A 12,018-nucleotide genomic window follows, 5' to 3' on the forward strand; every position below is an offset into this window, starting at 1 on the left:
ATGTCTCCTTCCCGGATGTATGGCTCACCCTCTCCCCTGTCTCCACAGTGGGCTACGGCTCCTGGTTTGAGCATGTGCAGGAGTTCTGGGAACACCGCATGGACTCGAACGTGCTTTTCCTCAAGTATGAAGACATGCACCGGGTGAGTGCCATGGGGGCTGCTGTGCACGGGGACTCTGTGGCCTCGGCCCCGCAACTCCTGGTGCTGGAGCCGCCCATGGACTGCATGCAGGCATGTGGAAGCTGCTTGCTCCATGAAGACCACAGGGAGTGTCACCACAGGTGCCTGGCTCAGCCCCTCCAAACCCTGAGCTTTAGGGACAAATGTGGGACTCTGAGGAGTTCCCCGCTGTGGCCAGTGCTTCAGCGTCCAGCCTGCATTCTGTTTTCTGCCCTGCTCTGGCCCCTCTCCCAGGACGGTTTCCAAGCTGGGCAATTTGATGCATTGCTGTGGACAGCCCCATTCATTCGGTTTCTTGCCTTAACAGTAGCAGTAGAGCAGCAGGCTTTGCCTGCTGCCCGGACACTCTCTCCCCCAGGGGCAGTTCTGTGGCAAAGTGCTGCAGTGGCAGAGTCCAGATCTCAGCCGCATGCCTCAGCACAGTGTCATGCTGCTGACCAGCCCCGTGGGGCTGCCTGTGAGTCATTCGTCAGGGAGCACCTGGCACAGTCCCAGGCAAAGGCCATGTGCTAGTGTGGGTGCATGTGTCATGTATTGGGCTCTGCTGTGTAGAGCTGGTGGAGGAGCCGAGCAGGGCTTCGCCAGCCCAAGCCTGCAGGGTCCTGAAGGGGAGGTTGATGGAGCCCAGCCACACGCCAGCACGTGTGTCAGCACATCGCGCTCAGAACGCCGCATCCTCTCGGCTGCTTTCTCCTTTCTTGAAACGAACAAAAAGCAGACCTGGCTTTTTGTGACTGCTCTTCTCTGCCAGTGTCTTCTCCTTTCTCTGCTCCACTGTGCTGCAGAGCCCACAACCTGTCTTCCTCTCTCCTCTCCCAGCCCACTCTGTTCCCCAGGCTGCCTTGTCAGGGTCCTGGTGACCTCCACAGTGCTAACGCTGGCGGTGGTGCTCGAGTCTCCTCTCGCCTTGCCTCCTAGCACATTTGTCGTGGCCGCTGCTTCCTTCCCTGGCTGCCAGGTGCCACCCTCTGCCAGTTGATGCCCTCCTCTGCCAATTCCCTTCCTCTCCTCAACTTCAGATGGTGGCCCTCCCAAGGCCTGCCCTCCGCCCGCGTCTCTCCCCATCCCTGCTCACTCCCCTGTGCGTCTGTCCATTCCCAGGCTTGGAATCCCACAGCCACACTGGACATCAGGCCAGGCGTGCGCTCCCCAGATATATCCACGTGATGACTGATGGAGACCGTGGACTTACCGCGTCCACACCCAGCTCTGGAGCATGCCCCCAAGGCCCCTGCCCCTGTGGGTGTTTATGGTGGCTGACGCCACCATGTGTGTTGTTCGGGCAGGAAGTCTTGAATCCCCTTGTCATCTTTCTTTCACACCCTACATCCTTGTTCCAAATCCTGTTGGCTCTTCCTTCAAATTGTAACCCTTACCTGACCTGTTCTCCCCAGTGGCCCATGTCAGCGCCAACTGTAGCCTGGATAGTTGCAGTGCACCCCTGAGCGGCTCCCTGGAAAAACTCGAGTCAGATCATGTTCCTCCTCGGCCCCGGTGTCACTTGGTAAACTCAGGCCCACGACAGCCCACAGGTTCCTGGTCATGTGACTGGAAGGGACCTCCCTGCTGTTCCTTGAACCTGTCTGGCCAGCTTCCATTTCAGGGTCGTTAGGTCTCCTCTGCCCCATCCGGAACGTTCTTCGCTCAGATACCCTCATGGTCTCTGCCTCACTTCTTTCAGGGCTCGGCTCACATGTCACCCTGTCAAGGAGACTTTCCCTGACCTGTACTTAAATCAGAGCCCCTTCCTCCCCAGCACCTGTCCTACCTGCTTTGCTTCTCCCCAGTATCTGTTGCCACCTGACTTGCGTCACTGTGTCTTCCTCTCAGCCACCGTCTCCCCTGCTCCACTGGGGTGGGATCTCTGTCTGTCTTGCTCATGCACCTCAGTCAGTGGCTCTCAGTAAATAAGTGTTGAATGAATGAACGTCCCTAGGGGTGGAAACTCTCCTGCTGCTTACCACAAGAAGCCGAGGTACTGGGAGTGGAGCCGGGGCATTGCTGTGCGGCTGGTGTGTGGTGGAGCTGGGCTATGCTCCCAGTGCTCTGCCATAGCACGCGCTCCTGCCCACAGCCCTGCAGTGAAGAGACGCTCTCAGCAGTGTCACCGGGGGGTGCAGGCTGCCACCTGGGCTGGCGGGAGCAGGTTTACTCGTCAGTATGGGGTAGACGGCACGAGGCAGACAGGACCTGCCCTTCTGACCGAGGCTGTGGCCTGAGCAGAGCTATGCATCGCCTGTTGTGTTCAAGGAGTGTAAGTGGTCAGTGGTGGCAAGGATTGGGACAGGAAGGGGGAGGGGACTTGGCTAGAGGTGATATTAGAGAGGTAGGCAGGGTCCGGTATGGAATTTGAACTTGGTCCTAGAGATCTCATAGGAAATGTGCAAGGAGGAGTAAGCTGTACATGAAAATGTGTTCACTTTTGGCTGTATTGAGTTTGGTGGTCTGTGGGACATCCAGTGGGACGCCCATGAGCAGGTGGCCGGATGACTGGAGCTCGAGGACAGGGCCGGGGAGAGATTCAGAGGTGAGCGGTCCTTAGTGAGTGAGTGGTGCCCATCATGCAGTGGCCCTCGGGAGCCCGCCTCCCAGTGTCCTGCCCTCTCAACTGTGACTCTAGACAGGGCCCTGTGAATTTGAGGCCAGTGGGACATCAGTGCACATACTGCAGGTGGAGATGTGTAAGTGCTCTCAGAGGGCTCACTCTGGCAGAATGCCGCCACCATCTGTGGACCCCCAGGCTGCATGCTGGGGAAGCTGTGGGCAGGAAGATGGTGGCCCCAGTTGACTGCCAGACGTGGGCAAGGCCGTGTGGGACCTTCTGGTTCTGGGGGTCCTGCCAGATGCCTGCAGCCCCATGAGAGACCCAGTGAGACCAGCCCATGTCTGGGGTTGTGAACACGTATAGGGTGGCGGTTCCAGCTACTGAGTTTGGTCATGCAGCAGTGTGTGAGTGACCATTGGGTCCCTGTCTCCACAAGAGGAAGAGGAGCTTGAAAAGGGACAGAGAAGGGGACAGTTAGTGAGCAGGAAGGAGAGGCAGAGGGAGCAGCCTGGAAAAGCCGGGTCGGGGACGGGGGCGAGGTCAGCGGTGCTGTGCGTGGTTGAGGAACCCGTCAGGGCAGATGTGGAGAGAGGCTGGGGCTGGGTGCTCGGGGGCTTGGGAGCTCTTGCCGGTGGTGGCCGATGAGCACTGAGGAGAGGCTGTTGTTTGGCTGAGGGATGAGGTAGCTTGTAGTTTGAGGAGCCCAAGTTCGAGAGAGTTTCTTTCTTCTGTAAAGCACAGGAGAGACGTGAGCATTTTCTAGGTGTTGGGAGAAGGCAGGAGGAGAGGAGGGGTTGGAAGTAATGAAGGGACAATGGTCCTAGTCCAGGAAGAGGCAGGAGGGTGTGGCTGGAGCACGGGTAGAGGAGTGTCCCTTGGTGGGCGGGGCAGGCAGGGGACCCATGTCACCTGGACTTTGGGAAAGAGGAGGGAGGATGGGGATGGGGACCAAGAGGGAGCTCGTGTGAGCTGTGGCCGGAACCAGGGCTACGAGACTGTGTCGGCACAGTGGACAGACAAGAGGCAGGCTGTGGGCGCTGCTGGTGACAGTGGCTGACACACCACACAGGTAGGTTTAGACTGAATAGCAGGGGGGTTGGAGCCAGGGACAGGGAGGAGGGCTGCAGGGAGAGAAGAGGAGAGCACCGAGAGACAGACATGGCAGTCAGTCATGGGGGGTCGGGGTTAAGAATCTCAGGGGCGGTAAGGCCAGCCATCGGCCGCACGCCATACGGGAAGAGTCCAGGTGGATTAAAGACATAAATGTGGAAAGAAGCACAGATCATCTGCAGGGTGCGGGGTCAGGCATGCGCACTGTGCGCTTGCTGCAGCGATTCCTAGGCACCCCCAGGCGTTTGCAGGTCCCTGAGCACCAAGCCCTGTGATTGTGACAGGCCAGATCCTGCCTTTGCAAGCGCATGGCCTTTTCAGGGCTTGTCCAGAGGGTGGGAAAGAATCTGTCTGCGTGTGTGCCGCCTGCTGGTGCTTTCTGTGATTTACCAGTTGAATCCTTAGCACTACCCTTTGTTACAGATGGGGACACAGGTGACAGAGGTTACTTGTGAGGCCTCTTGAAGGTCACACACACAGCCAGGCAGTGCTGAGCCAGCAGCACAGGCAAGCCCGTCTCCATGTCTAGGCTCCATGTCTGGCCCCCACCTCCTGTCTGCCCCTTGTCCACATGACTTAAGACAGATCCTCATTAAGGGTCCCTGCCCACAGACTGACAGTGTGGTCGAGGGGAGAGCATGGCTCAAGCCGAGGCGGCATCTGGCTCTGCTGCTGACCTCTCTGAGGCCAATGGCCCTGGCCTCCCATGGTGCTGGGGAAAGTCCTGGGCACTGGACTTGGGGATGCTCGGGCCCCAGTTATGACCTCTCCAGGCCTTTGAGAACGGGAGAGATGACAGCTCCCACTGCACAGTGTTGCTGGGAGGATTGTGTGAGGCCTCCTCTACACACAGGCCTGCCTGGCAGTTAAGTGAACACCCAAGACGTGTTTACTGTCCTTTGTACTCTTGTGGAGGTGTGACTTCTATACAGTAAGTATACAAACCACAAGTGCACAGCATGACAACTTGTTCCTTGTAACATCAGTATAAACACCACCCAGATCCACATGCAGAACATTCTCTCTTCTTCCGGCTGACACCCCTGCTTCACAGAGATCACTGCTGTCCCGACCTGTCTCGCCGAAGGTCAGTGTTGCCAGCTTCTGAGCCTCCATTTCGGTGGAGTCATGTCGTGTGAGCCTTGGGCTCTGGCTGCTCCTGCTCAGCGTCATGGCGTGAGGTCTGTCCATCTGTGTGTAGCCACAGTCTCTTCTCTTTCATTTCTGTGTGGTGCTCCGTGGCAGCATGAACTTGCCACGGTCCATTCATCCCTTCAGTGTTGCTGGGCAGTCGGGTCGTTTCCATGTTGGGGTGGTTATGAATAAAGCTGCTCGTGTCCTGGTGGACATCAGTGTTCTTATTTATTGGGCCTCTGCCCAGGTATGGAATTTTTGGGTCACTGGTTGTGCATCTGGCAGCAGCTGTTCGTTATCATGTCATTGGGACATGGCAGTGGGAGCATCTGCTGCCCGTGGCCAGGGAGGGGTCCAGCCTGAGAAGGTGATAGGAGGAGCCTCCAGCCCACCAGCTGCACACACACCTGCAGGGCAGGTGCCAGCTGAGCAGCTGCTTCCTGGAACTTCAGCTGACTCAGTGATAAGGGACTGGAACAATATTTTGGTTATTAAACCATGAGGGAGTGCAAACTGTACCTGAGCCTTAAAGCCAAACACAAACTTTCGTCCCAGGCCCTGGAGGGTAAATTCATTCTTCTGCTTTCCTGGGCTCCTCAGTGAAGGCCGTCAGACTGTGCATTCCGTCTGTCAGAGTCAAGGCCGTCAGCCCTGCCTGTGCCGTCGGAGCTGCTGGACCAGCGCCGGGACTCAGCATTCTCCCAGAGCCTGTCTGAATGACTAATGCCGTCCCTGAAACAGCCAGCACTTTAGCTCCTAACTGGCATCTGTTGTTTTTTCAGAAAGCTCAGTAATGGTATGGGATGTCTTTAATGGAGATTAAGTGACTGTAATCACATTTTTAGGAATTAATATTGTTTACATTTTACTCCAGAAAACTAGCCCTGAGTGAACATTGTGGGTCTCCAGGATTGTGGAATGGGTCCACTGTGTTCTCATCCTGATGTTTAATGGTGACACTTGTGCTGGAGCTCTCACTGCCTTGGGCACCCGGGGGCTTCCCACGCCCCCACCTTCCTCTGCCTCTACGGCCTGTCCTGGAGGTAGCTGTGCCTATGCCCTGGGCACTGTGCCAGGTGACCCCAGGGCATCACCCCACTTCATCCTTGCAGGCACCGTGTTGGGTGTTTTCACCAGTCATGGGGGAGGTGCCGCCAACAAGGACTGGGTGGCCAGTGCCAGGACATGACCCCAGCTTGCTGGCTCCATGACACGTAGCATGGCCTCTTGCTGTAGCCCTGTGCAGGTGGCTGCCACCGTCCCTGGTTACAGATGGGGAGCACGAGGCTCAGCCAGCGGAAGAGAGTCGTCGAGAGCTAGTCGAGCTGGGGGCTGTCTGATTCCGAGCTTGGTTTCGAAGCCATCGAGCAGATGTGTGACGTGTGGCTGGGTGCAGATTGTTGAAATGTACCGTCCTCTGAGATGGGTGTCACACTGTCGATGAGCTGTCCTGATCAGGACTCTGTGGGCCACTTCAGCAGTCTGTGTTCACAGGCCGACAGCAACCCTCCCCTTACGGCGTCTTTTCCGAGGGCCAGGTCTCTTCAGTCTCTCTGTTGCTCTTTTTTCTCTCACGCGGAGTGCTCAGTGGCAGGTGAGTGAGAGCTCGGTCACTGGGTCCCTTTGCTCACTCTACTCTCTGTTGCACCCGGTCCAGCCGTCGAGCTCTGTGCGCACAGTTGCGGAGCTGGGCGCCGTTCCTTTCCTTGGGAGGCAGCCGTGAGGCAGGACACAGAGCCTGGTGGTACTTGCTGCGGTGTCCTTACCACAGGGGTCCAGGGAGGAGCTGACACTTAAACCGGCCTTCATGGAACATTTTCTTTTAAGGTTTGGGAAATGCTGCATTAAAGAAAGTAAACGGGTTTTGTTATTGCAGGACTGCCCAGAGGCTTTGATGTGTGGCTTTGCTTTGTAAACCTTCACGAGAGAGAATAGCCTCCAGTTTTCCTAATGTGGACCAAGGTGCCTGCCAGCATTTGGGGACTACCTAGTGACAGCTCAGGGTTCCGACTGGTGCTAGGTGGTGCCTCGCATTTCCCAGGGAGAAAGTGGCAGTCGTGTGTGGAGAGCAGGCATGTGGTTCTTTCTATACCGTGAGCGGGTCAGTGATGTTTCACTACTGGGCGTGTTGGGAGGACCGGGCCCTTGCACGTCTTTGTGTCCAGCCTGCAGGTGTGACGGGACCTTGCTTCCATTCGAGCTGGCCTCCTACTGGTGAGGTGGCCCGGGCACCCATCCAGAGGCCTCAGGGGCCTCCTTGTTCTCCCAAGGCTCGGTCTGGATTCCGGCTGCTGGGGCGGCGGGTAGGGGGAGAGAGCGCCAGCTAGACTTCGCTCTTCACACAGTTGTGAAAAACGTTTATACTTCCTGCTGCTGTTTAAAAATTAACCACAGCTCTATCAAGACCTCAAGTCTGCTTTGGAATTCCTGGGGGACCTGGGTTTGAATTCCAGAACTGCCACTTGAGAGCCAAGTGCCTGGGGCAATTTTTTAACTTCTCAATTTTATTTCCAGACAAGGCCGACGTCAGCCTTGATTTAAGCATCGCATGAGGAAGGCCGGGTATGAAAAGTCCCTAGCTGTGTCCAGCCCGGAGTCGTCCAATGAAAGGTGCCACCTCTGATGGCCTGCTCTGCTCTCTGCCCTGTCTTCCAGGACCTGGTGATGATGGTGGAGCAGCTGGCCAGATTCCTGGGGGTGTCTTGTGACAAGGCCCAGCTGGAGTCCCTGATCGAGCACTGCCACCAGCTGGTGGACCAGTGCTGCAACGCTGAGGCCCTGCCTGTGGGCCGAGGTACATGTCCCCTCCCCTCGCCACCTGGTTCTCTGCTCCATCCAATCTTCTTTCTCTGTCCCAGCTCAGGGAACCAGGTCCTTGTTCCCCACCCCCATCAGTACCCTCATGCTTTCTGGACTGTTGTCTGCCCTCTTAGTACTTAGCTGGCCTGTGTCCTGTGCCTGGGCAAGGCGGTTGAGAGCTGGCACCTGTTGATGGTGTGGTACTGGTGGAGTGATGGAGAGCTCTGCCCGCTGGTATTTGCCTTGTAACTGAGCAAACAGTGTTTTAATTTAGAGGCAGCTGCTGGGGATGTTTCAGCCTTTGTGGGCAAGATGCAGGGGACCTTGCCAGATGGCCTGAAGTCAAATGCCCCACAGAGGGGATGGGTTTGGTGCCGTGAAATTTCAAAGCAAGAGGTGTGCCGATGGATTCCTCAGCCTTTAATTGGCTTTGGGGGGAGTTAAATTAAGTGGACAGGGGGACAGTTGCCACATTAGGAGATGCTGCTTTCCTTCCTTTACCCAGTGGACATTGACTGAGTACCTCTGGGTGTAAGTGGTGCAGACGAGGAGTAGCCCATCCTCGGGGCAGGCAAGCGTGAGTAGATCATGCAGGGCACGCGCAGAGGTGGCTGGGCTGGTGCTGGCTCTTGGCGGCAAGTGAAACTTGGTGGGCGTGAAGCAGTTGGAGATGGGGAAGATACTCCAGGCAGGAATCCTCCCTAGATCCGCCTGGTTGCTCTCCCTGTCCTTACTGGCGCACGGCATCTGCTGCTGCTTGATGGTGGAGAGCTCAGACATTAAAAGCTCCTGAACTGCAGGGTGGTGGACGTGACTGTATAAGCCCCCTGCTTGGTAAGTGTGAGTCACGTCTACACATGGTGTTGAAGACCTGAAGCAGGTTCCAGGCAGTGTGAACTGGCAGCTTCCTCGGGTGATGGGGTTGTGTGGAAGGCGGGCCCAGAAATGCTGCAGCAAGTGTAAGATGTAGCAGGAGATACCTGGGTTGGGCGAGGGGAGGGCCGGGTTCTGGTCACAGCTCTGCCGCCCCCTAGGGACAGGACTTAGGTGAGCCTCTCTCTGCAGCTTCCCTTCCTCTAAAAGGGGCTGATCAAGGCTGACAGCAGTTCTGAAGGTCAAGTGCAGGGCATCTTCCTTGGAAAAGCAGAGCAACCGACTCTTTCAGGAAGAAGTTAACTGAACCAAGATACCTTGTGATTTATTTCCTGGCTGCATCTTCACAAATATTTATTATTTGAAATTTATTTGCTCTTTTTTAGTTTTGCTTTCGCTGTGTTTTGTTATCCTTGGATGTGACCTTCTCCAAAATATTGCTTTTGGTTCGTTTGTGTGGTAAAGAAGTGTCGAGAACATACTGTGTGCCCATATGCTCCTTCTGATGTGTTTGCTTTATCCTTGTTTACCTTGGTTTTGCTTTATTTCAGTTCTTTGATTTTGTTTTCTTTTAGCACTTTGCCTCTTTGCTCGGAAGACCTCCTTGAGCTGGTGAGAATGCAGGGGCTCCATAGCCAGCTGCATTGCTTACATTTCATTCATGTCACAGCATAAATTGTCTTGGTTCCAAACCCTAAGCCAGGTGGGTGACTCCTTCGGTGAGCTCTCAACTGAGAAAAATAATCATGGAAAAATATATTTAGAGTGTGTTTGGTCTAGAAGCTTCCAGTTTTGTCCCTTAGGTATCATTAGGTTAGCAAGAACAGTTTTTCTTTTCTTTTTTTTTTTTTTTTTTTTCTCTCCAACACTGATAGATAATTTTTCCTTACCAAAGAGAAAATCCTTGTTGTGTTGGATATTTTAGCTCAGCATTTGCAGGGTTGCAGTTTCACACCTGAGGTCCTGAGGGACAAGGACAAACATTAGTAATGGAGCTAATGAAGGATATTTGCTGGAGACGGTCAGAGCTCTGATCTCCCAGATGCTGACAGTGGAAAGAATTCTAAACAAGCATCTCAGTCCCTGAGTGGCTATTTAACAACACAGAGCCAGTGCACCAGTGATGTGTTCACAGCCCCCAGGAACAGGAAGTTCAGAAGCCCCACTCCTGGCACTTTCAGAGTCACCATTCCTGTTGGATGAGACCGACCTAAGACCCGGTAGTTAACAAGGAAAGTGGGGTCACTGGCTTCCGTCGTCATTTTTAGCGTTTTTTTTCTTCCCTAAGCCTCCACAAACTGGTGCAGACCAGTGTCTGCAATGAGTCTGCAGCGCATCTTCGCAGCTGCCAGGAAGAGACCTGGTTTCTGGCCACGCCTGCAGCAGAGCTGCTGGGGTCTCCATGTGAATCGGGGGTTCTTGCTGCAGTGCACCTTTTGCACCCGGTCTCCACAGCTGTGTATGCCATGACTGTTTTATTTACTTTAAATCTCCCCAGGGTGCGCACAAGGGCGGGCTTCTTGAAATCTTCACCCTTAGCCCAGTCAGGAGGGCTTCCTCCTTGCCATAAAATTTTCTGCCTTTCGGGTCTTTTTTTTTTCCTTTTTTAAATTCTCTGGAAACAAATGACGTCTTGGTGGAGCTGTTGAGCCATGAATGAATAAGGTACTGTGAGGACCCAAAGTCCACATGGTACCCACGCAGTACGTTCATTCAGCTGATGTTATTCCTTCTCTGGAATGTTTGTTAAATGCCCACTGTGTGCCAGGTGCTGCTCTAGGTGCTGAGATTCCACAGTGACGAGGCAAAATCCCTCCTGGTGGGCCACAGGTGTGGGCCTGTGTGTGCAGGCTCATCAGGTGAGCACATGGCACCAGCAAGGGGGGTGGGTCACTCCACCACAGACTCAGAGGGAAGTTGGTTCAGTTCATGTTCTGCCATATCCAGTTGTTTCAAAAGCATAATGGGACCCTACTGGTGTGTAGCTCAGATGGCCCATCCTGCCCCAATAGGCCAAGTTCAGCGGAGTCCAGGAAAAGATCTGGAACCTCCCAGATCCATTTCCAAATTTTCCTCTCTCCTATTTGTGTTTCAGGAAGAGTTGGGCTGTGGAAGGACATCTTCACCGTCTCCATGAACGAGAAATTTGACTTGGTGTATAAACAGAAGATGGGAAAGTGTGACCTCGTGTTTGACTTTTATTTATAATAAAAGAAACAGCAAACTTGCATGCTTACAATACCCAGACACTCTACTAGCTAAAAGTCCTGTATGCATTCATGTATTACTTGCTGGACAACTGTGGAAGCAATGTAAAACAGCAGAGGGAAGGAAACCGGAGAAATGGGAGGAAGTGTGTGATTTCTGATCCAAAGCAGCTGTCTGGCCTTTAGAGTTTGAAGTCTCTACATGTCTGATGACAAACATATAAAACTGCAGCTCCGATGGCCTGCACCATAAGTATAAAGTCTGTAACATATGCAGCTGGAATGTCTGCCTTTTACAACCCCATATAATTTATTGTATTTTATAGAGCTTTTCACTGGGAATCTAAATAAATGTCAGTAAACCAAATGAGTTCATTTCCGAGGGGAATCAAGAGCGAGCCACACAGGATTGGTAGAAAGATCTCAGGGTTAACTATTTTTGTAGTTTCATTATCTAAGGCACAGCCGTTAGGTTCTCACTTGGTTCTGAGATAATGGTGAGAACGGAGGAGGAGCTGGGGGAGGGGGTGGGAACCTGGAAGCTTGTTTATTCTGATAGAATTCAGTCCTCTGTAACCTTTCTGAAGTAACGCAGGAACCATTCACAGGATCATTTTCAGAAGGGCTGCCCCTCTGGCGGCTCTGAAGCCAGGAGCACGCCCTGAGGGAGGCGCCTGGCAGCCGCCGGCTCCGGCTCCGGCTCCAGCAGTGGCGTGTGAGTGCAGAGACGGGGACCTGCCACAGACAGACCGCAGTGCGCTCAGCACTCAAGTTTCGTTTTGCAGCCGTAACTGCTGTTCCCTGAAGCAGTACCTACTTACTCTGGCAAGCAGATGCTTAATGGGAAATTTCTAAAATTCCTGCGTCGTCTTCATTCAGTGTGTCCGTCTGTGCCGAGGCACTCAACTGTGGGAGGATCATTTTGGGAGTTTAATGCCCTATTTCACTCAGATTGGGTTGACAATCCCACCTTTGTCTCTATCCACCCCATACCTCGGTCTGTCTGAGGGAGTAAAGGTGGGGTTTGTATTACCCCCCACCTGCTTAACTTTCTGGCCCAAATTCAGCTGGAAGAAGTGATGGAGAGACGGCCAGATGAGAAGCGGGCCGGCAGCCAGTTCGTATGCATGTTGCCGCCATGCGGGGGCCGGGGTTGTCTGTTATTATG

At 54.2% G+C, this 12,018-nt stretch overlaps 1 protein-coding gene across 1 annotated transcript in view; it reads left to right on the plus strand.

The window, feature by feature from the left end:
* SULT4A1 (sulfotransferase family 4A member 1) overlaps nucleotides 1-10,851 on the plus strand; it is a 40,109-nt gene extending 29,258 nt beyond the window's left edge. The window contains exons 5-7 of the mRNA XM_063076287.1: nucleotides 49-143; nucleotides 7,627-7,765; nucleotides 10,739-10,851. Of these exons, the coding sequence (XP_062932357.1) occupies nucleotides 49-143; nucleotides 7,627-7,765; nucleotides 10,739-10,851 (347 nt within the window). The remainder of the gene's footprint in view (nucleotides 1-48; nucleotides 144-7,626; nucleotides 7,766-10,738) is intronic.
* Nucleotides 10,852-12,018: the final 1,167 nt, after the last annotated feature.

Source organism: Cynocephalus volans, chromosome 12, assembly GCF_027409185.1.
Source record: "Cynocephalus volans isolate mCynVol1 chromosome 12, mCynVol1.pri, whole genome shotgun sequence".
In the NCBI taxonomy this organism is placed as follows: Eukaryota; Metazoa; Chordata; class Mammalia; order Dermoptera; family Cynocephalidae; genus Cynocephalus; species Cynocephalus volans.